This window comes from Ptychodera flava, chromosome 11, assembly GCF_041260155.1.
Source record: "Ptychodera flava strain L36383 chromosome 11, AS_Pfla_20210202, whole genome shotgun sequence".
Taxonomy (NCBI): Eukaryota; Metazoa; Hemichordata; class Enteropneusta; family Ptychoderidae; genus Ptychodera; species Ptychodera flava.
In genome coordinates, this window is record NC_091938.1 from 4,948,028 (window position 1) to 4,974,574 (window position 26,547).

Sequence of the window (26,547 nt, forward strand, 5' to 3'; positions counted from 1 at the left end):
ATTTTACTTTCACATGAATTTCATAAAGAATTTAATCCTCCTATACAGTGATCCTTTAATCCTAAAAGACAAAGTGATACACAAGACTGGAGAAAGTCAAGGTTTTGTCACTTCCTGATATCAACAAACCCTCTGGCAGTACAGTCTGTATATCTATTCTCTGCCTAACAGACATTTCTCCTGCACCAAACAGCAATGATTGATCTTCAACTGCTTAATATAATTCAATATACCTATCAAACAGAACGCTTTTTTTTCATTAAAGGTATACAGTCACCTGTAATGCCCATGTGAGGGCGCTGTTTTTAAAAAGCGGCCACCCACTTAAAATCTGTGATTGGTTAGATTTTCTCTTTCCATGGTAACTGTGGCAAAATTGGAACAGGTGACAGTATACCTTTAAATAGATGTTAGTTTGCTTATGGCTTCAACAAACTTAGTATCTGTACAATGTAACTGTATCAGAGTTTGAAGATTCAGATCTACATGCTGGACTTACCATTGACAATGAGGTTGGCAGTGCTAGTGTATTCACCAACAACACAGGTGTACTTGGCATCGTCTTCAAGTTCAATGTACTTGACAGTCAATGTATGGTTCAAGCCGTCATGTTCAATCTTGTACTTGTCTCCATCTGTGATTTCTTCACCATTTTTCAACCATTTGACATTGAGCGTGACCTTGTCCAAAGTGCACTCAAAGGTTGCAGACTCTTCTTCTTCCATTGTTGTCACATCTTTCAATGGTTCTGTGAACTCTGGTGCTGCTTCTGTTTTGACAAACGCAAAAAAAATTGTAATGTGAAATGTTTTGTCTGGTAGATTGTGACAGACACTTGTAAAATACAAAGCGTCACATTTATGCTAGGTACCTTGACTCAGGATTTGAAGGTCGTCAATCTTATTGATATTTTATTTCAATATCGCAATCACCTTCGACAAAATGAAAGAGCTATCAGAAGTCAAATTTACAAATCGAATAATTTGCGTAATACGTTATCATATAGGTCTTTTGTTTGAACCAAATGTTAGTGATAATATGCATACAACTTGTCAAAACACCAGATGGTATTCTAAAAAGTCCCCAATATCGGTACATTTACGAAAAAAGTTGCAAAAATGGAAACTTTTACCATTTGATATCAACACTTTGGGCCTTACCAATGGTGCAAAACATATGTTGGCATGTCAAACTCATTATTTGTACAGAAAGACATGCAAAAAACGCAACTGGAGGAAACGAACCTTGAACAATCAATTCAGCTGAAGATTTATGGTCCTTAGTAACACAGGTGTAGTCTGCTTCATTGTCAAAGTTGACATCATGGATTTTAAGTTTTCGGATTTTGCCTTCAGAGACATACTCATACTTGTCACTTGGTTTGATCTCTTCATCATCCTTCATCCAGGTTACATCAGCATCTTCTGAAATCTCACATTCAAAGGTGGCAGTCTGTCTTTCAATGACTTCAACTGGTTTCACTGGGACTACAAACTCAACAGGAGGTGCTGCAAAAAGCAATCAGAATCAAATATGTTTGATTTCAGTCATTCAGATTTTAATTTCACAAGTGTAGATAGGAAAATCAGAAATTGAGTTTTTGAATCATAACTGACACTTAACCACTAAACGTTTCGCTTGGAACTTATAATTTATTGTTAACTTACGTTCAACAAAGAGTCCGCCAGTTGTCTTCTCTTTGCCGAGGACACATGTGTAATCACCTTCATCATCTGGAGTTACCGCATGAATCAGAAGTGATCTTAGCTTGCCATCAGCTTTGGTTTCAAAGCGGATGTTGGGTTCAATTTCCTTTCCGTCTTTCAGCCAAGTCACTTCAGCATTTGGATGGGATACTTCCACTTCTACAGTTGCTGTTTGTCTTTCAACTACATCAACATCGGTGAGCTCCTTGATGAATTTGGTTGCTACGGAGAGAAGATATGGAAATCTTGCTTACCCCATTCAATAAGAATCAATAAACAGCTAGTTTTAAGCAATAAATTTTGTCTTAATTTTTGAAGGTACTTTAAAATATATATTGTCATCTTTGTGAATACTGAACTGTATGAACAAAAAAGTTTTAATGTGAATTCTATCACGCTTGTTATTATGAATAAACATATCTTAAACACTGAATACTCCTTAGCAATACTCCAAATGTAGACAAAATAGCTAATTAATATACTATCATCTGTGTGTTGTAAGTTAGTCAATGGCGATATTTTGGCATGAGGGTAATTGTTGATAGGTATTAACACTCATTATAAATCCAATCGCAAAACTAACAGACTTGCTTCAAAGAGAAACTCACATTGAACAAAGATGCTGGCAGTAGTTTTTTCATCACCAATGACACAGGTATACTCTGCATCATCATCAGGTCTGGTATCCTTGACAACCAGGGCACGTTTGTTACCATCCACAACAAAGGTGTATTTGGGTCCCTCTTCGATTGGTTTGCCATCTTTCAGCCAGGTTACCGTGGCCTGACTGTGAGACACTTCACATTCAAGAGTTGCTGGTTCATACTCAACAGCATCCACATCTTTCAATTCAACGGTGAAATTAGTCACTGAAAGCAAGTAGACATGAAATTGAAAGAAAATGTCATGACACAAGATGATCAAAAAATCATTAGTATTTTATGAACCTAACAATAATTATTAATTAATTAATTATTAATTACAGTATGGTGGGAGAGGTTGCTAAATGACTTGTATAAATCCCGAGAGTTGCTTTTTATGTAAGTATCAAGTTCATATAAAAATATGAGCAAGGAGCACATTCTGTGTCTTATGGTTTGTCTTTTCTTTTGGTCTGTATTCCTATTATTTCGAGAAGGTCACAAAATGCTTAAAAAACCAGAGAAAATGTTACTATGAAAATCACTTTATGATCAACATTATAACCACAATGGCTTTACACTTCATATCATTACAAAGCCATTCACATAAAATATAAAAAAACAGAGATGGCAGTCTGAAACATTCTCCATTTTGTCATTTCCAACATAACTAAAACTGCCAACTATCAGAATATATTTCTCAGATGGAGAGTAAAGAAAACAGTTTACAATTTTGAATGCCAGCTACAGCTTGTACTTTTGATCATTACCTTCAACAAAGACTGAAGCCGTTGTTTTCTCATCACCCATCACACATGTGTATTCTGCATCATCATCGACATTGACATCGTTGATCACAAGTTTACGTTTGTTGCCATCGACAACAAAAGTGTACTTGGGGCCTTCTTCGATAGGTTTGCCATCCTTCAACCATGTGACTTGACCATTCTCATGAGAAATCTCACATTCCAAGGTGGCTGTTTCAAATTCAGTTGCGTCCACATCTTTGAGTTTTACAGTGAATTTAGTAGCTGTATAAGAGAACATCAACGGTAAGTGATACATTGTACAAATAATTGCTTTATAGGATTTTCCAAATACATGTACTCTTGAATGCATAAAAATTACCTTTTTAATATTTTCCCACTCAATACGCAATGTATCTGACACCTTGGGTTGCCAACCCCAAAAAGTACATTTATTCATACAACCTCTTAAAAATACAACTATTATCTGTCAAACATTTTCTTAATGCAAATACACATCAAGAAAAATTCAAAGTGTGATCCAAAAATGGAACTCTCCAATATGGAAATTAGAGAGAGCGGTAATTTGTTTTTTGTTCCTGGATATTCACTCTTTGCCATTATGTCTGCTTTAAATTTGCAGGACATTTAAAATGCTCACAGCTGTCCATTTTCCATCATAAATCTAACTGATCTCTCCAATAGATTTATATGACAGAATATAAAGCATTACATAATATAAAGAACCATAAAGAGAAACCGAACATGGCCTTGTTGCTGTAATAAAAACTCACTTTCCACAAAAACGGATGCCCGACTTTGTTCCTTTCCAAAGACGCAGGTGTACTCGGCTTCATCAGCCAAGCTTACATTGTGAATAACAAGCTTTCGTGTTTTGTCGTCGTCAATGTACTCATACTTTTCACTGGTTTCAATTTCTTTGCCATCTACGAGCCAGACAACATGGGCCCGGCTATGTGACACCTGACATTCAAGTGTCACTGACTCATACTCTGTGGTGTCCTTGTCTTCAAGGGCGGATATGAAAGTGATTGCTGAGAGTGGCCAGAGTTGCACAGAGGTGCGGGATTAGAGATAGAAAATAAAACATAAAGATAACAAAAGATGGTTAGTAAATTATTTGTGAAACATTGTTATTGAAAAGAAGAAAATGAAAAATCATAGTGCAACAGTAAAGGAACAGAATTGTCTGTTTGCTTTGTAATTAACAAAATATGCCATTATATTTAGAGAAAGAAATAAAAATATATTCTGCAGTGTTTTCAGGAAACATAATCAGCAGCATGCATCTTGCTATTTTACATGATATAGCATTTTTTGAGAACTCAAGCAATGTTGAAAAAATAGGAGAGTGTAATCAAGATAGTGAACATAAAGTTACAATCCTTCATGCAAAATGAAATATTGCACTGAATAGAAATAAAATGAAAAGGAGAATTGTAGTTGATTTTGTGCAGTTAGCATACAGTATAGCTGTCAAATTGAAGTTAAAATTAGAGAAAGAAGGTATAATAATTATAGTGTTTGTTCCAGAACATCTCAGACCAAGCTTATTTAACAACTTTAATTTGTCAGAAACATTTTGTGAGGACAGCAATTATTGTGCCTTCTTGGCTTACACTCATAATTGGATTTGACTTTTTCGCATCATGCCTTGAAAGAGATGTAAGATAATGCACAGGGTAATGAGCGTAACTGCACAAGGTAAGGTGGATTTTATTTTCAAACAACTTTGCTTTGCACACCTTCAACAAAGATAGCGGCTGTTGTCTTCTCATCACCAATAACACAGGTATATTCAGCGTCATCTTCAAGAGTCACATCATGAACTGTGAGGCTGCGTTTCTTTCCAGTGATTGTGAAGGTGTATTTGGGACTTTCTTCAATAGGTTTGCCGTCCTTCAGCCATGTGACTTCGCCAAGTTCATGGGAAATCTCACATTCCACGGTGGCAGATTCAAATTCAGTTGCATCAGCGTCTTTCAGTTTGGATGTAAACTTGGTCCCTGTGAGGGGAAGCCGACAGATCTTGTTGGTGTGTTTCAGAAGTGATTGGTTGGTTAGAGATTAGCAGAAGTATCCACACGGTACAAGTGGAGTTGTTGGAAGACACGGAATAATTAGGATTATCAGAAGGCACCAGTGTGATAAACCCAGGGTCCGGTTTAGGACAGTAAGTATCCACACGGAATGAGTAGTGTTGTCAGAAGATCAGAAGATATTGAATAAGTACTTTGTCAGAAAACACCAAGTACAAAAGGATTTTGGGTGAGACAAATTAAACCAGAGAGAAAAAGCTGTGTTGTGAGAAAACACAGGAGAAGTAATGTTGTCAGAAGACAGAGGATAAGTAGGGTTGTCAGAAAGGCACCGGTGTGATAAAACCTGGGTCAGGCTGAGGACAGAAAGTTATAATCCCCATGGGACAAATAGTGTTGAAGGCATGGACTAAGTATATGGTCAGAGGATACCAAGTGAGATAAAACCGGGGTTAGGGAAATAAAAGAGAACAACAACATGTTATCATCCATCCAATGAATTCTGGATGAGATTGATGGATGTGGTTGAAGTGAAAAATCAAGTTAACTGAAGGTATTGTGATCAAACTTATCCATGGTATCAAGTTAGAATTATAAAACTAAAAGAAAATATAGAGGTACAAAAAACCATGAAGCAAGAAAACCCACACAAGCAAAAACCAAAACACCAACAAACAACCAAAAAAAATCTCTTGAAAAGTAAAATGATTTTAAAAGACCAGAATTACTGAGAAGATAACACTTCTGTCAACAGAGATCATTGTTACTAAGTCAGATGAAAGATTTCACAGATCTTCAAATGTTAGTATCCCATTTCTTGGTGTCTATTAATTCACAAACCTTTCACAGTGAGGCTAGTGGATGTCTTTTCATCACCCATGACACATGTATATTCAGCATCATCATCATCAGAATTCAATTCAGTGATAATGAGTCGTCTTGTGCAACCATCACTGTCAATTCGGTATTTCAAGCTAGGTTCGATCGGCTTGCCATTCCTCAACCATGTCACATCACCTTGCTCATGCGACACTTTGCATTCAAAGGTCGCTGATTCAAACTCAACGGCATCCGTGCAGGTCACAGGCACAGTGAATTTAGTGGCTGGATGGGCAGGGAAAGGAAAATTTCAGGTGAACTTCTTGCATTCTTGAAGTCAGTGATCCATGTGGAACAAACTAACAACAATGCTTGTTAGAGGGTTCACACCGTGCGTGTCATCACACGTGATCAATACAAAAATAAGTTCACACTGCAAGAACGTAATGTACTTTAGTCAAAACACTATCAACAGTTACTAAAAATATTAAGATCCCAGGAAAATTCATTTGTTATAATAATGCATGTTATCTATTGGTTATTAAAATTATTTTAGCTAAAGAACAATTAAAGAATTTATTTGAGACACAGTAGGACAAAAAGTGAGATTCTTCCGTTTTAAGAAATAACACACAAAAGTAGTGTTTGAAGATTTGTGAGGAAAAAACCAAACCAGAACCAAACCACCAAAACTTAAGCAAAAAGACCTGTTATTTGAGGAATACGAGTTACCATAGCAACTGACAAACCAACAAACCTTCCACAAAGACACCAGCTGTTGATTTGTGATCACCCACAATGCATGTGTATTCAGCGTCATCATTTACACTGGCATCGTGTACGACCAGGGTACGTGTGCATCCGTCTGCAGTGACGGTGTACTTGGGTCCCTCCTTGATGGGTTTACCATCCTTCAGCCATGTCACAGTGGCTCTTGAATTGGTTACTTGACATTCTAGCTTTGTGGTTTCAAATTCTGCCACATCTACATCTTTGATTTCGCGACTGAATGTTGTTGCTATTGAAATGTACAATGATTTGACCTTATCAGGATTTATTCTTGATTCATCAGGTTTCTCTTGATTAAACCTACAGTCTTCATTTGCATGATCCCTTGAAAGTGGTTTGTCACACTCACTCTTACAGTCAAAATTTATGCAACATCAATTTGAAAGTATAAACAGACCAGATAGAAAAACAGTTTTAGCCAACAGAATTGGCTATATTGATGAATCCTAGTAGCAGGATCATCTTTTGAGAAGATTAATGTTTGAGAACTTGTGATTTGTGATTTGTGATTTGTTAGGATCAACCTTTTTGTAGCCCTTCTGATTGCAATATGCTTAAGAAAAGAGCACCAGATACAAACACAACCCAGCAACACACTCCTCTATTTCTGTGCATTGAAAAGAACTTCATAAAATTGTTGTAGATGGGTTCATTTTTTTACATATTTTCACTTACTTTCCACAAGAAGTTCACATGAGCTGGTGATTTTGCCAACTTTGCATGTGTACTCAGCTTCGTCATCTGGGTTGGTGTCCAGCAGTGTCAGAGTCCTCTTTGTTCCATCCACAGTGAACTTGACCCTTGGACCCTCCTCGATTTCTTTGCCATCTTTGAACCACGTCACTGTGGCCTGTGCATTGCTGACTTCACACTCAAATGAGACTGTGTCAAACTCATTACACTCAGTGTCTTTGGGTTTGACAGTGAAAGTGGTCACTGAAGACAAACATACCAACAGAACCTCAGTATACCTTACACTCAAATTTCAAGTGTTGGACTTTTAATATTAGGATTTTACTCCTCAGTAAAGAAGTCTAACGTTAGAATAATATTCAAGAGTTAAGAAGACCACAGAGAAACTCTTCAGAGAGGAAGAGAAACTCTTCTAAAAATAAGCTTGCAAGTTCAGGAAACATGCAAGGGTGGAAAGACAGATCTTACTTCACGGTTAATGATGTAAGGAGGAAGAAATAGAGACAATCTGCTTCATCCTATTAAATCTTGACGGTACATGAAGTGTGTACCTCCCTAGTATTTTATTCTGTGGTTAGTCACAGAATATGAAAGTTCTTAACAGGTTTACAGTGGGGACTGCCAGGGACATGACATCTTGCAGGATCAGGATAAGGAAAGTTAAAAGAGTTAAAATAAAGATATTGTATTTAAAAGGTTTTCAGGCAATCCGCTTTCCATGCAGCAGCATCCAGTCCATTAACTTTACACAAACCTTCGATGTTAAGATTGGATGTTGTTTTGGTTTCCCCGACAACACAGGTGTATTCTGCCTCATCTTCTGGAATGGTGTCCAAGATGGTCAGAGTCCTCTTCTTTCCATCCGCATCAAACTTGGTCCGAGGTGATTCAGGAAGCTCAATTCCATTCTTAAACCACTTGACTGGAGCCTTTTCGTTTGTGACCTCACACTCAAATGTGGCCACATTATCAAATTCAGTGATGTGGACATCAGTCAGTGGCTTCTCAAACTTGGTCACTATTGTTGAAACGACAGTAAGAATCAATGCTGATACAGTGTCCATGAAGCAAAATCAAACAAATAAACCTTTGAATGATTCTACTGACATCGAAAGTTATCATGATTTGAGCTTTTAAGTGATCTCTGAATGGATCTTATAACATCTATCTATTGCCTAACAGGTTTGCGTCATGCAACTGTTACATATACAAGGATCTCCTAAAATGTTGAATGGAAATACTTGACATCACATCTCAGTAATGGTTGTTTATCATCCATATTCTTTTCTTTCATTGGCTTGTCTCCATTTTGTGTTGCATGTGAGCAACTCCACTAGCACAAGCTTATAGGCTAGCAGTTTTTATGACCAAGCCAGTGGTTTTTGCTTCTACTCACCCTACAGACTGGTGAATTATTCAGCTGGTCACTAAAATGTTCACCCATAGACCGTGGAAACCAATGCCGTGCTAGAAATCTTTTTCAGCAAAATATAGCTCATGAGCTAGTGGATCCTAGAGTGATTTGCTAAATTCTGAATTTTGATTCAGTAAGACTACTGATTTTGATCAAACAGTTGGTAAATGTACCAAATTGGTACAATAGAATGTACAAGATGGAAAATTAAAAAAAAAGACATACCAAGTTAAGTATCATGAGTTTCAGAACTATGCTCAACTGGGTTAGATTCTCTTTACTATCATGACCAGCCATGATTTAAGTTTGTCAACCAAAACATATTATGTTGCTTAGTGTGACCCTAATACTTGTTATAAACTGACTTACGTTCAACGAACAGATCTGCTGTTGTGGTCACTTCTTCTGCCTTGAATGTATAGGTACCTTCATCATCAGCTGTAACATTAGACACAGTCAGTTTGTGTTGTGTGTCATCCTTGGTGATGTGGAACTTGTCACTTTCCTCCACTGGCTCATTGTCCTTCAACCAAGTCACATCGTCAGTTGGTTTTGTCAGTTCACATTCGAAGGTGACAGATTCTGTGAACTCTTCAACCTCCTTGTCTTGGATTGGCTTGGCAATTTCAACTTCAGCTGTTGAAAAAGACAAGTTCAAGTATTTAAAGTTCCTTTCTTTTCACTGGTATTTACCTTACAACTCAAGCAATACTGTATTGTTGCCAAGCAACCAAGATGCAAAGTGATTTCCTTACAGCCCTGTGAAGAAAAGCTGTGCAGCAGTGCATTTGTGTCATATGGTGCAGGATTTGGTGCAATCTTCATTCCCATATTTTGGACAGATCAAATGAAATTTGCCATAGATTGGTCCGTCCATACACTTACAAGAGGCAGATGGTACTTAAAGGAAGAGGGATTCAAAGGGAATTAAGTTCAGGGACAGTCATTGTCGTGTACTGTGTTGGAGATAGTCTCAGACTACAAATTAGTAAGATTGATTCAAATTAGCAGGCTTTTAAAGCAGGAACTTATAACAAAATGAAATATAAATGATGATAAATCTATGGAATAATGTAACTAGTATGAAATGCAAAAGTCAAGAGTGAAATGGCATGTACAAAATCTAATGAGCCATGCATCTGTAAAGATAATGCATTCAAGGTGATAGTTGAGCATGCTGATAAAAGTTCAGACTTTGTTGAGTTAATTGCCATATCATTATCGGTGTGCATAATCATCATAGCTGTTGTCCCATATGGTGATGTTGCGATATCTAACATATCAAAATATCATTGCTCCATATGTTGAACATATAGTTGATCAATATAAACAATATTGATGCGAAAATAAAATTGAAAATATAACAATTCATCAAATTACTATTCACGTTATCTTTGCTTAGAATTATGTTATTGAAAATCATGACTGGCTAACTGAATTTAATGTGTTACAGTGTGTGCTGTTATTTCTACCTTCTGCGTATTCAAGGGGCTGCTGAAGTGAGGCAACTGCGGTAGCAATGATTGGTTCTGCTACAATCTCCTCTGGAGCTTCTGCAGGAAAAACGGTTTGTTAACAGGTTGGGTTCTAATTGACATAACAATATACAGTAAAGAACAAAAAAAGCAAAAGATACTAATATAGTATACTCTAAATTTCTTTCTGTTTTCCTTTCTTTAATTATTTTGATTTTTTCCCTGAAACCAAGAGCTTTGTTAAGTGGAATCAAAATCGAGATGTACATGTATCAAGAAATTTCAGCAAAATCACCACTTGATATTTAATATTTACATTGTATCTGGCACAGTGGGGCTTGTTGCAGTCTATTGCTTACATATGAAAAATAACTTACCTTCAACAAGCACTTCTGCTGTAGTTTCAACTTTGCCAATCTTAGCAGTGTATTGGGCTTCATCATCCAACTTGGTATCCTTGATTGTCAGGCTGTGTCTGCGACCGTCCTTCTTCACTTCAAAGTGGCTATCATATTTTGAAATGGGTTGGTCGTCTTTGTACCATTTCACTTCTACATTTGGTTTGGTCACTTCACAGGCGAGAACTGTGGTGTCCTTTTCGACTGTTTCAACATCTTGCAGTGGTTCAGAAAACTTGGGTGCTTCTGTTGGACAGAAGGAAAGGCAAATCTGTCATTCATGACTGAAGCAAACTGTGAGTGAGGTGCCATTTGACTTTGGCTTGTTTATAATGTAAGTATACTTACCTCAGTAACAATGTTAACTTACCATATTCATCTAATCCATCAAATGGAAACAATGGTTTACACATATCATTATGACTAGACAATGACAGAGTCTGGATCCAAACACCTGTGACAATTTTCATGCTGTGCAGTCGATTACATTACAGTGCTGATAACAAAAGACTCGGCTGTCTTTACCAGAAATGTCTTCTGGCTCGTCAATCGGTTTTCTGCTGACGGGTTTGGTAACACTGCATGTGTACAACCCAACGTCATCTGGGATGTCCTCTTTTACAACCAGTGAAATCTTGCCATCCTTGTTGACAAGTTCGTAAGTTTCACCATCAGACACGTCAACATCTCTACCATCTTTTTTCAGGGTAAAATTTTCAATGTCCTCCCAGGATGCATCAGTATGCAAAAAGACGTATTCAGTGCTTCGTTCAGGTTTAGTAGTCAGGATTTTTTCCACTGAAGAAGTGATCAACTCCCTTTCTCTCTCTGTCTCTATGATTTCTTCTTCTGGAGTCAAGAACACAAATTTTTCCACTTAAATGAAATACTAGGTATTACATTCTTCTGTGCAAATATTTGCAGTGGTTTGTGCCATGCCAGTAGGGACTGCATTCTTCTTGACCACTGACAAGCATCATGACAATGGTGACTTTATTGTGTTTCTTGTGAACTGAGCAACTCCATGGTGAGAATGAAAGAGTATGTAATATGGAAGTGTATTGCAAAAGTAAACTTTCCATCCTATTGCCCCTCCATAGAGGTCTATCTTACCTACAGAAAACAATGGGGTTGATCGATTGCTATGGAGTGGAGAAGGAAGTGTAGAGGTTATATAATCATATTGTTTCAGCTAAAGCACTGTGTTAGTTCTGGCACCAGTTTGTCTGTGTCAGTGTGAAATGACAAAAAACAAGATATCAAAGATATTCTACACATGTGCTAACCTAATTGCATGGCTGTTTTCTTCAGGTGTCATGTGACTGTCTTAAATATGCATAGACGATGAGACAATGAAAGTGCAGATGCTGTGTGGTTCATGTACATGACAGTGAGATGATGCAAAGTCATTTGAAATTTCCGATTACCCTGGATTGTGTCCAGTATTTGCACCGTTGTTGTTGTTCTGGCAGGACGACCACTAACACTGCAACGGTACTGCTCAATTTCATCGACGACAATATCTTTAATGAGCAGACAGATTTTATCATCTTTTTTGAAGACTTCATATTTTACTCTATCCGTGATATCAATTTCAATTCCATTTCTTTCCAGAGTGAAATTCTCCACATCATCCCATGATGCATCAATGTCCATGACCAGAGTATTCGTTTTCTTCTGATATGTAGCTTGTTCACCAGTAACTCGAATAGAACTTGTGTATGTATGTTTGCTAATGTCATCAATTTCAATATCTTTTATCACCAGGGAGATTTTACCATCTTTGTTTATAGTTTCATATTTCTGGGTATCAGATATATCAATTTCAGTACCATCCTTTTTCAGAATGAAATTGTCAATGTCCTCCCAAGATGCACTGGTATCCAAAATTGCTATGTGCTTTTCCACAGGAATATCAGGCTTGGCTTTCTTGATTTGAACAGACTCTGGGGTGATTTCTACGGTTTCTTCTAAAATGAGAAATCATTTAAAAAAGGTTTACAATTAAAAAAAATGGTTGAAGACTTCCATCCAAGAGATTTCTTCATGAACGTCCTTTATTATTTCTTCAAAAAACATGACTATAGCAAAGGGAAATGTTGGTGAAAATTTTGTTAGTTTTATGTTTGTGTAATTTGTTATTGTTTCTGCTATAGTACAGTTTGGTAACTATACTTGATCACGAAGTGGTGTTTGTATGATGTGTACATATTTATCAGCGACATCTGAGCATGTTTTATCCTTGTATGTTTTTATGAGAGGAAAGATTTAGATCAGAACAGAATTCAAAGAGTCAGTGACACTGACTGGAGATGAAGAGTGGTGTTCTCACTACATCACTCCTTTAATAATACCATTGCACAGTATTTGTTGTGAATGTCCATTGTATTCATGTCAATGTAGTCCAGAGAAATCATTTTTTGATTACCCTTAATTGTTTCCATCACTTCAACTCTCCTTGATGTTGTTGTGGGCTGACCTTTGACACTGCAAACGTACTGCTCAGTTCCTTCAACAACAACATCTTTGAGGAGAAGACAGACTTTGCCATCTCTGTTGATGACCTCACACTTTTCTGAATCAAAGATATCAATTTCAACACCATTCCTTTCCAACACAAACTTGTCAACATCTTCCCATGATGCCTCAGTGTCCAACACTACCATCCTTTTCTCTCCAGGTACCCAGACAAGTTCAGATTCACTGAGAACAATGGGCTTTTCTTCTTTCTCAAGAGTTGTTGCTGGTTCTTATGGACAAATTTGAAAACGTCAAATGTGACAACAAAAAACTTGATACCGCTGTAAAGTTTGTCACTCATGCTAACTACGAAGTCTTGCTATTGCTCATGAAACTATTCTGATTGATGGCATGTGGACAGGCAAGCATGCCTAGTTCACTTTGTGTACAAACACTTGTACTGTGCAATGCAATGGGGATATGCCATGCTATCTGTGAAATGAAGGGAAAATAACACTTCCCTATGACAGAATAGATCTGAAATTCTGTTTATTGGGGAAATTGCAGACCTATACTGGTGCTCACAGTGACAACTGATGGCTGTGTTGTTGTAGCATGGCCTACATGCTACATCCATGCTGGATGGCCTATATATACATGTACTACTTTTAGTTTGTAATTTTGATCGTGACGTTTGCAATTGATGTACCGTACATAAGGCTGACGGTTGAAACTGTGTAACCCAATGTGTTACCACTGCCCATCGGCATACAGAAGGTTAGCATTCCAACTCTACCAATATGATATGAACTCGACCAATGTGATATACAGTTTTAGCAAGGAGTAAGGTTTGTGTACCATCATGCATACAATGAATTTATTTGTGAACATGTCCCAAGTGCACATCTGGGCCTTTTCTATGTACATCTTCAGGCACATAATGAATCAGCTCATATTCCACCCTGTCCATCCCCAAGTTACCATTTCATTCAAAGTGAACTAGTCCTGAAAACCAGTTCAGTTCGTGGAAATCTGGGAGATGACAGGATATGCTATGAGGCACCTTTCTTTACCTGCGAATGCTATTTCTCTTGTAACCTGTTCATCATGGACAGTGCATGTGTAGAATCCGGTATCAGTCTCATCAAAGTCCTTGATCACTAAGACAGCCCTACCATCCTTTGTAACAATGTCATATTTTTCCAAGTCTGTCAAATCTATCTCTTTTCCATCTTTCTGCCATGTCATGGAATCTATCTGATCAGCTGTGAAAGGTGTTTCAAACTTTCCTACAGCAGCTGTAAGGGATAGCACACTTATGTTGAACTTAAAAGAATCCTGTGTTCTTAGTAGAACTACCAAGATAAGTAATAATGACATAGGTGATCCATTTCATTGCATATCGTGTCACCTTGCACCTTTTGCAGGGTATTGAGCAAGATTTGACTGAAACATGAGCAGCCCATAATACCTTCTGGTGTTGGAGCTTCCTGTCCATCTGTTGGAGCAGTTACTAATTTTATCTCCGGTACTTCAATCTCTATTGTAGTATCAGTCAGAGAGAGTTCCTTCACATTCCTACTTGGAACTTGAATTGGAGTGTAGAGTTCAGCCTTGGAATGTCTGCGGACGATGTCCTTCACCACCACTTCATCTATTTGTATATCTCCTGATTCGGAGTGAGACAAGAATCAATCATACAAACCTTGTCTGAAAGGAGCCTTTTTCAGACAGTGATTGATATTCAAGTGAGAGACAACTGCGCATGCATGTGGGGGAATGCCGTGTATTCGCATACACTATTGAAATGAATCCAATCAACTGAGGATGCTGGCTGAGTTTTGCTTGCAGTACAGCTGACACAGGAGTTGACTATTTGGGACATTTCTAATTGGCAGTGCACTTCTACGTCATGATTGAATGTGCAGCAATGGTACCAGAGTCTAGAATACAGTGCATGTTGTATAAACTGCAAGACAGCTACCTACAATATCATCCTACTGACCTTGACAAAAGATTTGCTAATGCATGTCTATCAGCTGATGAGTGTAACATTCATAAGTGTGAAAGATTTGGGATTTGGATTCTTGCTGGAGAATGTCCCATCTTCCATGCCTAGTGTGAAAGTCCCACTAAAATAACGGACCTTTTCCTCCAATGTAGCTCATTCAACTGTGCCAGATACAAGTCTAGCAGTGATGTGCTTGACATGTGAGTTGTGAAATGGCACTGAAAATACAAGATGATTTCTTTGTGCCTGGATGTTGTGATGTCAGGTGCAGGCCTGATGGCCAACCACAGCATAGTACCTTGATCAATCCATATTCTGGTACTAGTCTCCCTGTCACCAACCCTACAAGAATACACTGCTTCATCTTCGTCTGCAAAGTTATTGATAACCAAAGTGGGCATGCCATCTTCAACTGATATTTCATATTTCTCAGTATTTCTTTGATCAATTTCAGCGCTGTCTCTATACCACTTGGCATCAGCTTCATTGCGTACATAGAAGGGACTTTCAATGACAACTGCTGGTGTTGGTTCTTGCTTTCCTCTAGGAGCAAGCGCTATTTCCTTATGCTCTTTGGACAGCGGTTCTAGAATCAATAGTGATCCATATATTTGAACATTAGGATGGGCTGGAAGATTTTATGTATTCACTGATTTCCTTGACAATATACTTAAGGATTGTATAGTACTAGTATAACAGATTGGTAATTTTTTCATTTCTTCATATAGTGGTAACCTCCATGGCTATAGAGCACAAAGTGACATTACTTAAAGTATTCAACAAGTAATGTTGGTGATCGTAGTTTCTCACTTGAAGTTGAACAAAAAATAGTGTTTTCCATATTTAATCAACTATTGATAAAAATTATTAGGATTGTTTTTTTTAACTGATAAACAAGTCAATGACATGTGGTAGTTGGACATTGTGAATATGGTTTGGGACATTGATACCTTCTTCAGGTATGACCTCAGGTCTTCTTTGCTCCGGTTCAAGTGTACAAGAGTACTTTGACAAATCAGTTTTCATTTTATCTTTGATGATGAGTACAGTTTTGCCATCTTTTTCTGTCAGTTCATACTTCTCTGGATGAGTCACGTCTATTTCTTCACCATCATAGAACCAACGCACAGTGCTCTTTGCATCAGCTGGTATGTTTGTCTCTATTGTGGTAATCTCTGATTTTTCAGGGACAACTGCAGGAGTTGTGTGAAATATTCCTCTCTGAATAGATTCTGCACCGATGAAATAGTGTCAATGTTAACAGGTACGAAAAGATTTTGATTTACTTTGAGTTCTTTTTAAGCATTTCAAACCAACAAATTTGAATTCCTTACTCTCAAACAGAACAAATCATCAAATGAAATGCCAGAAATATCTTAAACAATGAAAAAGCATCATGTGTTTGTGTCTTTGTGATACTCAGGTGGGACAAACTTTCTAAAACTATAATTGCAAGTCTAAATAAATGAAAATATACAATTCCCAGATGAAAGATTCCTTGACACACATACATAAGGCAAGACCACCAAGAAATATTCAGTGTGACTGAATAGTGCAGTGCTGCACACTGTGAAAATATCAAGTGGATTGAAACTGCCTGTATCTGTGCACGATGCCTTTGAACATGTGCTTACACAGTTGTGGAATGACAAAAAACTGTGCAAGATCACAATGAAGTGAGAATGTAACAGAAAATGTCAAAGTTCAGTGAAGTAGCATTCATGATTTGAAATCTTAGTGTCATGGTGCTGAATGAATTGACACAGGCCATTTATAACAAATGGCATTGACACAAACAAGAAAGCAACTCGATTTCATTTCATTTATGGATCCAATTTCAGTGTGTGCAATGGGTGTCAATGACTGATGTGATGGTGTCCTGTCACATGACAAGAAGGTGAACCATGAACTATAGATGATGCCACAGACCATATCCGTGACTTATTGATAGTGCTCTCTCTGTGACACCAGATGGAAAACAACATGTTGAATTGGTGATTCAGATGTGATAAATCTGAAACAATACCAACATAGGTGGCTGTTACAACAGGAATTATGATGGTGCATGTCAGTCCAGTGAGAGGAAGACACAGAAACATGCAACAAATGCATGGTCATTCATATATGACTTTATACCTGTATACAATTTCAGTTCAGCACTAGCTTCCAATGGATGAGCTCGACACGTATACACAGCTTCATCATCAATGTCTGCATGTTTGATGACCAGAGCAGCATTACCATCTTGGATCTTGACTGTATATTTATCCGCATCAGTTATGTCTAATTCTGCACCATCTTTATACCAAACGCAGTCTTTGATGTCATCAATGGGCATGTTGGTAGTTAGTGTGACAACCTCTTGTGTCTCTTTTTCTTTGATTTGACGTTTTGTGTTTTTGACATCTTCTGCTTTGTTTTTGTTAAAAATGATAAAGTATAAGGTACTGGTTTAACTTTTTGTGCATTTTAGTTATGATAAAAGACAAAGACTGAACAACTCACAAATATTGATGACTTTGATTTTTTACTAAGAATATAGAAACAAAATTGAGATCAAGAATTGTGACCTATCAACAGCAAGCTCTGTCAGTGAGGCTACTAGGTGGATAACAGTGATGTTGTGCAATTCCATTTAAATTTTGAAAGCACCATTGTGTTGATATTACAGAAGGAAAATACAGCAGATGTGCTACAACACTGACTGATAATATTTGAATGAACTAACAAACTTTATGCCAATTATTTCGAAATTTGTGCATGTGACTTTAAAGAGTGCTTTAAAAAATACAAACGTGATAGACCAGACATTAGGAAACATATTTAGTCAAGATGCAAAATCATTTGTAGCCATCTGTTATACCTTCAGGAAGCTTGAACTCAGTACTAGCTTCAAATGTGTCAGCTTGACATGTGTACACTGCTTCATCATCTAAGTCTGCATCTTTGATGATCAAAGCAGCCTTGCCATCTTTGACCTTGACAGAATATTTATCAGAGTCACTGGTGTCAAGTTCAACACCATCTTTAAACCAAGTAGTATCTTTAACATCATCTACTGGTATGGTTGTTGTTAGGGTGACAGTTGGTCTGCCCTCTTTCCTAGGTTTATCAGGCATCTTTTCCTTATCATCTGATTCATCATTGGAGTAAAGAAATTACAATGGCCATTAGACGACACAGAGTATGAAGAGATGAGGACATTCAGTCAATTGATGGAGTGCCATGTGTGCAGAGAGTTACTTCTGAGTTGATATGACAAAATGTTGGAACCAAAACACAAAAAGGTTAACAAAGTTTTCCAAGAATTCAACATGTTCAATGTGCTGCAAAAACGCCTTACACGTGATGAGATGACTGTGCCAGTGAGACATAACAAAGTCCTGCCCAACACTCTTGGATGATGCATTTCATTCAATCAAAGGAAGGTTCAGTTTGCTGCAGTTGAAGTCCTTCCATTTGACTGCATCACTGATGATAGGGAATGACATCATAAAGTGTCAGGGATTTCTTTTTTCAAGGAAAAGATATTCTGCTGTGGTTCAGTTGCATTGGTTATGTTGCATTGGGCAAGGTTTTCTAATGATTATGTTTACACTCGGAAATCTTGAATGAAATGAAGTGGGATGTTTAGTGATGCACACAGATTATCATTCAGACATGAGTAAAACAGTGAATGTTTAGCTTTAAAAGGCCACATTTTATCTGCATGGAGTGCAAAACTACAGCAGAAGTAGCAGCTCTTTCAGTGGTATTGTGCAGATGAATTGATACCTATAAGGATGTGACATATCCAATATATAGACATGTTTGAGTACATGATACAAATGATTGTCACCATTCATGCCGAGTGCTTCAAACAATACAGATGTGACAGACCAGACAAGAGAATACATATCAAGTCAAGATGCAAAATCATTTGTAGCCATTGTTATACCTTCAGGAAGCTTGAACTCAGTACTAGCTTCAAATGTGTCAGCTTGACATGTGTACACTGCTTCATCATCTAAGTCTGCATCTTTGATGATCAAAGCAGCCTTGCCATCTTTGACCTTGACAGAATATTTATCAGAGTCAGTGGTGTCAAGTTCAACACCATCTTTAAACCAAGTAGTATCTTTAACATCATCCACTGGTATGGTTGTTGTTAGAGTGACAGTTGGTCTGCCCTCTTCCCTAGGTTTAGCAGGCATCTTTTCCTTATCAGCTGATTCATCATTGGAGTAAAGAAATTACAATAGCCATTAGATGACACAGAGTATGAAGAGATGAGAATATCATGCCAACAGATGGTGCGTCATGTGTGCAAAGTCACCACTGAGTTGAGATATCAAATGTGCAAACAGAAATACAACAGAGACTTAGACAGTTTTGCCAACAATTCAACACAGACCAGTGTTTATTGTGAACTGCAACACTGCCATACACATGATGAAATGACTGTGCTAGTGAAACAAGACAAGGTCCTGCCCAACACTCATGGATGATAGGAAACATAATTTGATTCCATCTGAGGAAAGAGCAGTTTGTGGCTGACAGCTCAAGTACTTTCATTTGATTCCATAACAGCTCACATGAAAGGATATTATAAAACCGTTACTTAAAGGATTTCATAAAAGGAAGAATGAGTCTGTGCAGTGGTTGGGCTGCATTAGGTAAGGATTTCATATGAATATGTCCTCAGTCAGAAATCAGGAATGAAGTGAAATGGAATAGAATGTACAATGATGAAGACAGAAAAGACGTTCAGACATGAGTAAGAAATAAAGTGATCATCTACAGCTTTAATAGACACATTTTGACCAAACTGGAGTAAGAGAATCTAGCATGTCCATGCTCTTCATGAATATTATGCAAATTAATTTAAAACATCAGTAATATGTCCAATTTATCCACAATGAAAGCATATTTGATGTCAAAATGATGAAAGAAATGATTGTCACCATTCATGCTGAGTGCTTCAAAAAATACTAATGTGACAGACCAGACAAGAGAATACATATCAAGTAAAGATGCGAAGTCATTTGTAGCCGTTGTTATACCTTCAGGAAGTTTGAACTCAGTACTAGCTTCAAATGTGTCAGCTTGACATGTGTACACTGCTTCATCATCCAAGTCTGCATCTTTGATGATCAAAGCAGCCTTGCCATCTTTGACCTTGACAGAATATTTATCAGAGTCACTGGTGTCAAGTTCAACACCATCTTTAAACCAAGTAGTATCTTTAACATCATCTACTGGTATGGTTGTTGTTAGGGTGACAGTTGGTCTGCCCTCTTCCCTAGGTTTAGCAGGCATCTTTCCTTTATCATCTTCTAGTTCATTATTGGAGCAAAGAAATTACAATAGCCATTAGCAATCATGCAGAATAAAGATATGGAGTTTTATGGAAACAAATGGCACAGTACCACATAATGTACAGTTGCCACATATAGAAATCACCAAATCATGCCCACATCTCAATGCACACACTGTTCTTCATTGTGCATTGCAAAGTGCATGTGTTGAGATGACTGTGCTTATGAGAACGATGACAGTCCTCTCCGAAATTCATTGTTGATGAAAATCTGCAGGTCATTCCATCAAAGGAAGGTGCAGATTCCTTGACTTGGGGGAAATGGAGTAGCATGATAAAATAGCAGTTGGATTGAATTCGGCAAAGGCTTCTAATGACTGCACTCAGAATGCGCTCAGAAATCATGAATGAAATGAAGTGAAATGTAGTGCTAAAAGCAAAATATGCCTTCACAGTGTGTGCCCTATGGATTCTTGACAAAAGATTGGAATGCAATTCTTTCTACTATTAAACGTGTATGGATGTATGTGGAGATGCACATCATTCATGCACAAATGAACATGTGACATTGGAATACAATAACTTTGGTATTTTGCAATTTCAATACCTTTGGGCACAACAAGTTTAGTAGATGATTCCTTGTCTCCAACTTGACAAGTGTATTTGGCCTCATCATCTTCCTGAACATCAGTGATCACTAAAACAGCTTTTCCTCCTCCTTCCTTGACAAGATATTTATCAACATCTGTTCTGTCAATCTCCTTGCCATCTTTGAACCATGTGACATCATGAACATCGTCAATGGGGATGTCAGATTCTAAAATGACTCGTGTTTGTTCTGTAACATCTGTTTTGATGTCCTCTGAAGGCATTTATGTTTAGAAGAGAGTAGGTCGTTGGTCAATTTGAAGATCTTATTCACATATGCAACAGATGGCTTGTGTATTTGGTGTGATAAAATATAATGCTAATTCTGGAATTGTGACTGTGATAGATGCAAATATTGCCAATGTGATTTGAAATGTGTTAAGATTAGCAATGTAGCAAACCAAGTTGAAATATTATCATTGCCACTAAAAATATACCATGATGTACAAGCTTGAAAAACAGATTTCTTAAACAACTGATGATTCTAGAGCTAATGACCAAATAAATAACAAAAGATACCAAAAGTGACACAAAGCAGCAAATAGTTATAAGAACACAGCCAGTGTCAAAATGATCTAAAAATCCTCAAATGTGAAACCGTGACTGCATGATATGCAGAAGTGTGCTTTGAAGTAATTGACATATTATAAGTCAGGGTGATCTGATGGCCTATGAGTGTCCAGACTTGTGACAACTAATGACAGACATACGGTGTCATTTCATGCTTAAACCTTTCACCCCCAGTTCCCTGTATACAGGTCCAACTTTACCATAGAAAACAATGGATTTGGGACAAACCATGGTGGTGAAAGGGTTAAACTGTGCATGACAAGTATCTCAGAGGCAAATACCTTGAGGCATTATCAGCATTGTACTAGCTTCTTTGTCTCTGACTTTGCATATATATTTAGCTTCATCCTCTGCATCAATGTCCTTGACAACCAGGACAGCTTTTCCATCATCAACTCTGACATCATATTTATCAGTGTCAGTCGTATCAATAACAGACCCATCTTTCAACCATGTGATCTCAGAGACATCACTGACAGGCAGGTCAGTTTCTAGTATGGCTTCCTGTCTCTTCTGTCTCTCAATTTTAACTTTGCCAATGGTGTCCGCTGGGAGGAGTGGTAGTCAACACAAAATTCAATTATTTCTGACTGAGCCATATTTCATCAGATGCAATGAATAGAACATTTGTGTGCAGCATTCTCAACAACGCTAGTGAGCTCTAGCATTTTCACCGCACAGTGAAACAGAATATAAACATCCTTGGTGATGATATGTATCACAACAGACAGAGTGCCAGGAAACAAATCTAGTGTGAACTTTGAATATGACTTTACAGCACAGTGAAGTCAAATATGAACATCCTTGGTGAAAGAACATGGTATAACAGATACAGTGCCATGACGTAAACCCTGTGAGTGTGAACTTTGCTATGCCTCTTTGACCACAACATGTCAATGATACTGGTGATGTTTGTGCCTTTTTGACTAAATTCATTCATTGTGCTAAAACATATGGAATATTGGAGAGACACTGATTGATCACTACTTATTGGTACATGGTGTTGCCATATTCTACTGTTACAACTGTGAACCATGTGAATATTTCAACTATAGAACTTACTTTTCCAGAGACAAACAGGTACAGATAATGATTCCAACATACAGAATGTGTGAAGTCAACATGATGAACGCTTCATTTAGCAATGAAATGGCAGTGAACATGGATAACACATTATTCTGCTGATGGAGCCAAAGTTCCAAAAATTCATGCAATGCTGAAGCAACGTGTAGATGATTGTTGATGGACTGCATGACACAAATCTTATGAAAAACGCTAGCGAAATCATCAGTACCTTCTGAGAGGACAAGATTTGAGTGAACTTTCTTGTCTCCTGCTTTACAAGTGTACAAGGCTTCATCATCTGGACCGACATTTTTGATGACAAGAATAGCTTTCTCATTGTCTGCCTTGACAACGTATTTATCTGAATCAGTGATATCGATTTCAACACCGTCTTTCAACCATACTGCATCACCGATATCCTCAATAGGTAGGTTGGTTTCTAAAGTAACTTCTTCATAGTCTTTCTTTTCTACTACTTTTGGAACAGGTACTTTTTGGGGGCCTTCTGAGGTAACAGCCAAAAACAAAAGAGTCATTGTTGTTGGGCTAACCAGGATATTGATTATGAGGAGAATTTACCAAAACCTTACAGGATGCATATTTGGTTTGTTAGAATCTGTGCTTAATGTCTAAAGTGCTAAATTACAAAAAGACATTCTGAGTACCAGTGCTAGTGAAAGATTGAATGGTCTACAGGCTTGTAAGTGAAATTGTACGGAACAGTCTGACAGAGAAGATTAGTATCCAACTGAAACGCAAAACTGAAACAGATACAACTGATACACAAGACTTTTCTGAGCAATAAAAAGTGATGTTAATATTCCCTGAATTGTACAGTGAGTGTGATAGAACTCTTTAGCTATCCAACTACCGGTATTAAAATTTCAATACAGAAAGACCAAGAATGCCATAGTGAAACTACAAATATATTTAAAAAATGATTTTTTCCATCACAAAGTGCACATGAGAAACTTGAAAGACAGTCAGACAGGGGGACATGAAACAAATTCTTAATGCACCAGAATTCTATACCTTCAGATATATGCATCTCAATGCTAACTTCTTCATCTTTTACTTGGCAAGAATATTTCCCTTCATCATCTTTGCCTATGTCCTTGATGACCAAGGCAACCTTTCCACTTTGATCTTTGACCTCAAACTTGTCAATATCAGTCAAATCAACTTCTATACCATCTTTCAGCCAGGTGACATCACTAATATCATCAAATGGTACATTAGTTTCCAAGGTAACATGATCTTTTTTATCCCGGATAGTCTTCTCTTTTTCATCTTTTGAACACCAGAAAAGACCACATTTTAATACTAATAGCTAGTCAAACGCCACTCAAATATCAATCTACAAATACAAACTGAATAACTTGACAAATTTGGTTATGAAACAACAAATGAATGAAACCAGAGCTATAAAGTGATGTTTACCTACAAAATTATCTATGGTTGACAAATAGACATTTACAAACATTTGTGAGTTCATATCTCTGTGAATTTAATTTGATTGTTGCATACTTTATGAACAAAAAATATCAACAAATTTCAGAGAAATGAGATTCTGAATGCATGTCCACATACATGTATGTCTTTATGGGTTGGAGGATTGTGAGCCGACAACACAATGACAATTTATTAGCCAATATACCACAAAACTATCTCTTTCATCAATGGGTGAGGATGAATGACTAGTGCAAGCTAAACATCATCTACATGACACAACATGGAAAACTTTCAAGGAACACCGCTACCTTGTGGAATCAGTAGTTTTGAGGTGGACTCTTTGTCTCCCACTATACATGTGTAACTGCCTTCATCATCTGTATCAACACCTTGGATCTCAAGGACTGCTCGTCCATCTTCAACTTTGATGTTATACTTATCAGTTTCATCCAGATCAATTTCATTGCCATCTTTAAACCACTTCATCTCACTGACATCATCAAGTGGTATGTCTGTTATCAGTGTTGCATCTTTCCTTTCATGTACAATGCTTGCTTCATCTGTCGCAATATCAGAGTCATTAACATGAGTTACCCATTTCTGTATTTATGTTCATTTAATTAATTCACTGTTTTTCATCATAGCATCAGAGCAGAGTTTGTCACTGTTCAAAATACAGTAACAAGAAAACGTTTGTTTTTTCTTGATAGTGAAAATGGCCCAATATTTAATAAATTTCCTTCCAATAAAGTGGTATTGAATCTCAATAGAATATGGATGGATAACATTTTCAAAGTCAATAGAAAGACGTGTCCAGATGAACATAAGACTGAACAACCTAAACAAATTTTCAAAACTTATAAAAATCTCCCAAAAAATAATGATATTTAAATTTTTCAAGAAATGTTTCTAATACCTTCTGTCACTTTCACTTTATGAGTGCTTTCCTTGTCACCAGATCTGCATTCATATTTGGCTGTATCACCTTTAGAAACATCTTTGATGACTAACATTGCCTTTCCATCTTTCACTTTTCTTTCATATTTGTCACTGTCTGTCAAATCAATCTCGTCACCATCTTTGAACCACTTGGCCTCATCAGCCTTAGCAACCGGCATGTTTGTTTCTACAGTGATTACTCTTTCCTCCTCTGATGTCTGTTCAGGAGCTGCTAGATGTACCTTGTCTTCCATTACTGGTACAAGAATACAGTCACCAAAATTAATTGAAACCAGGAGACATTTGCCGTAACAACTCAAAACTGGCTATGTGTATAGCATAGGCAGAGTGAATGGCAGATATTGAAAACTTGAGCACAACACATACAGTGCATTCCTGAACCATATGAAAGTGATAAAGGCGTTGCTGAACAATTGTAGTACAGAGAGGTGATATGGACATGAATCACAACATAGGATTGGTCAGTAACAGCTAATGGAAATTGTGAAGACAGAGATCATTTGTGAAAGAAGCAAAACTGTGCTGGCAACATTGTTGACTAACGGACTGATCCAGAACAGCCAATGTGGAGAGTGTAGCTTACCAGGCAATTGGTAGCTGGTTTATTGACTTCAACAATTAAACCAGACAGAAAATGCTGGAAGCCATGTAATGTGCAGAATCAGTAGTCACACTGAGTTGGATCTTTCTGCTGATGATAATAGTGTAATAGTTGTGCTGGACAACGAACAATAACAAAAATCACATCCAGTGAAAAGATATTGTGCATATCAACCAATCCTGAGGAGTGATGTCATGAGGATGTGAGAAACATTGCACTTAGAAATTCCAAGGCATGATTTGATGAGGATGAAATGACACACTGTGCTGATGAACCTGACAAGTGCCCAGGCAAGATTCGATGAGGATGCAGGTACCTTCTTTTCTGAGAATCACTTCAGTTCCTGGTCTGCCTGATGTTGTACACTGGTACTCTGCCACATCAGAATCATCAAAATCTTTGATAAGCAGCAGTGCCTTGCCGTCTTGGACTTTCAACTCATACTTATCAGAGTCATCGACATTGATTTCATTGTCATTCTTGAACCACTTTACTTCTTCAACACCATCAACAGGGATATCACTGAGTAATTCTACCTGCCTACTCTCAGTGGCTGGTTTAGTTTCTATGACATTACCAGTTTCTAGAGGGAAGGTAATCAAATGATTTCACCACTCTGTAGACTTCAAGAACTTTACAACGAAGAAACCATTCATCAACTATGAAGTAAGATTTCCAACAATATCTATCATCCGCTATATAACAAATTGAGGCATTTTAGCTCGAAGGTTGAACAGAAGTTT

At 37.4% G+C, this 26,547-nt stretch overlaps 3 protein-coding genes across 3 annotated transcripts in view; all 3 read right to left on the reverse strand.

Annotated features, from left to right (window-relative positions):
- Positions 1–26,547, reverse strand: part of LOC139143731 (titin-like) — a 184,781-nt gene that overhangs the window by 150,653 nt on the left and 7,581 nt on the right. Inside the window, exons 5-17 of the mRNA XM_070714267.1 lie at positions 10,721–10,987; positions 10,341–10,421; positions 9,238–9,504; positions 8,209–8,472; positions 7,437–7,697; positions 6,730–6,990; positions 5,994–6,257; positions 4,860–5,120; positions 3,118–3,378; positions 2,315–2,575; positions 1,668–1,928; positions 1,245–1,508; positions 500–769 (exon numbers count right to left, since the gene is read on the reverse strand). Of these exons, the coding sequence (XP_070570368.1) occupies positions 500–769; positions 1,245–1,508; positions 1,668–1,928; positions 2,315–2,575; positions 3,118–3,378; positions 4,860–5,120; positions 5,994–6,257; positions 6,730–6,990; positions 7,437–7,697; positions 8,209–8,472; positions 9,238–9,504; positions 10,341–10,421; positions 10,721–10,987 (3,243 nt within the window). The remainder of the gene's footprint in view (positions 1–499; positions 770–1,244; positions 1,509–1,667; positions 1,929–2,314; positions 2,576–3,117; positions 3,379–4,859; positions 5,121–5,993; positions 6,258–6,729; positions 6,991–7,436; positions 7,698–8,208; positions 8,473–9,237; positions 9,505–10,340; positions 10,422–10,720; positions 10,988–26,547) is intronic.
- LOC139143170 (myosin-binding protein C, fast-type-like) lies at positions 18,053–20,528 on the reverse strand. Its single transcript, XM_070713305.1, has 3 exons — positions 20,255–20,528; positions 19,150–19,419; positions 18,053–18,345 (listed from the first exon to the last, which is right to left on the reverse strand). Exons 1-3 carry the CDS (start codon positions 20,508–20,510, stop codon positions 18,053–18,055), a joined length of 819 nt encoding a protein of 272 aa, XP_070569406.1. The 5' UTR covers positions 20,511–20,528.
- On the reverse strand, positions 20,887–25,478 carry LOC139143347 (obscurin-like protein 1). The gene is made up of 6 exons (XM_070713592.1): positions 25,160–25,478; positions 24,552–24,803; positions 23,824–24,081; positions 23,021–23,296; positions 22,008–22,274; positions 20,887–21,370 (listed from the first exon to the last, which is right to left on the reverse strand). Exons 1-6 carry the CDS (start codon positions 25,434–25,436, stop codon positions 20,958–20,960), a joined length of 1,743 nt encoding a protein of 580 aa, XP_070569693.1. The 5' UTR covers positions 25,437–25,478; the 3' UTR covers positions 20,887–20,957.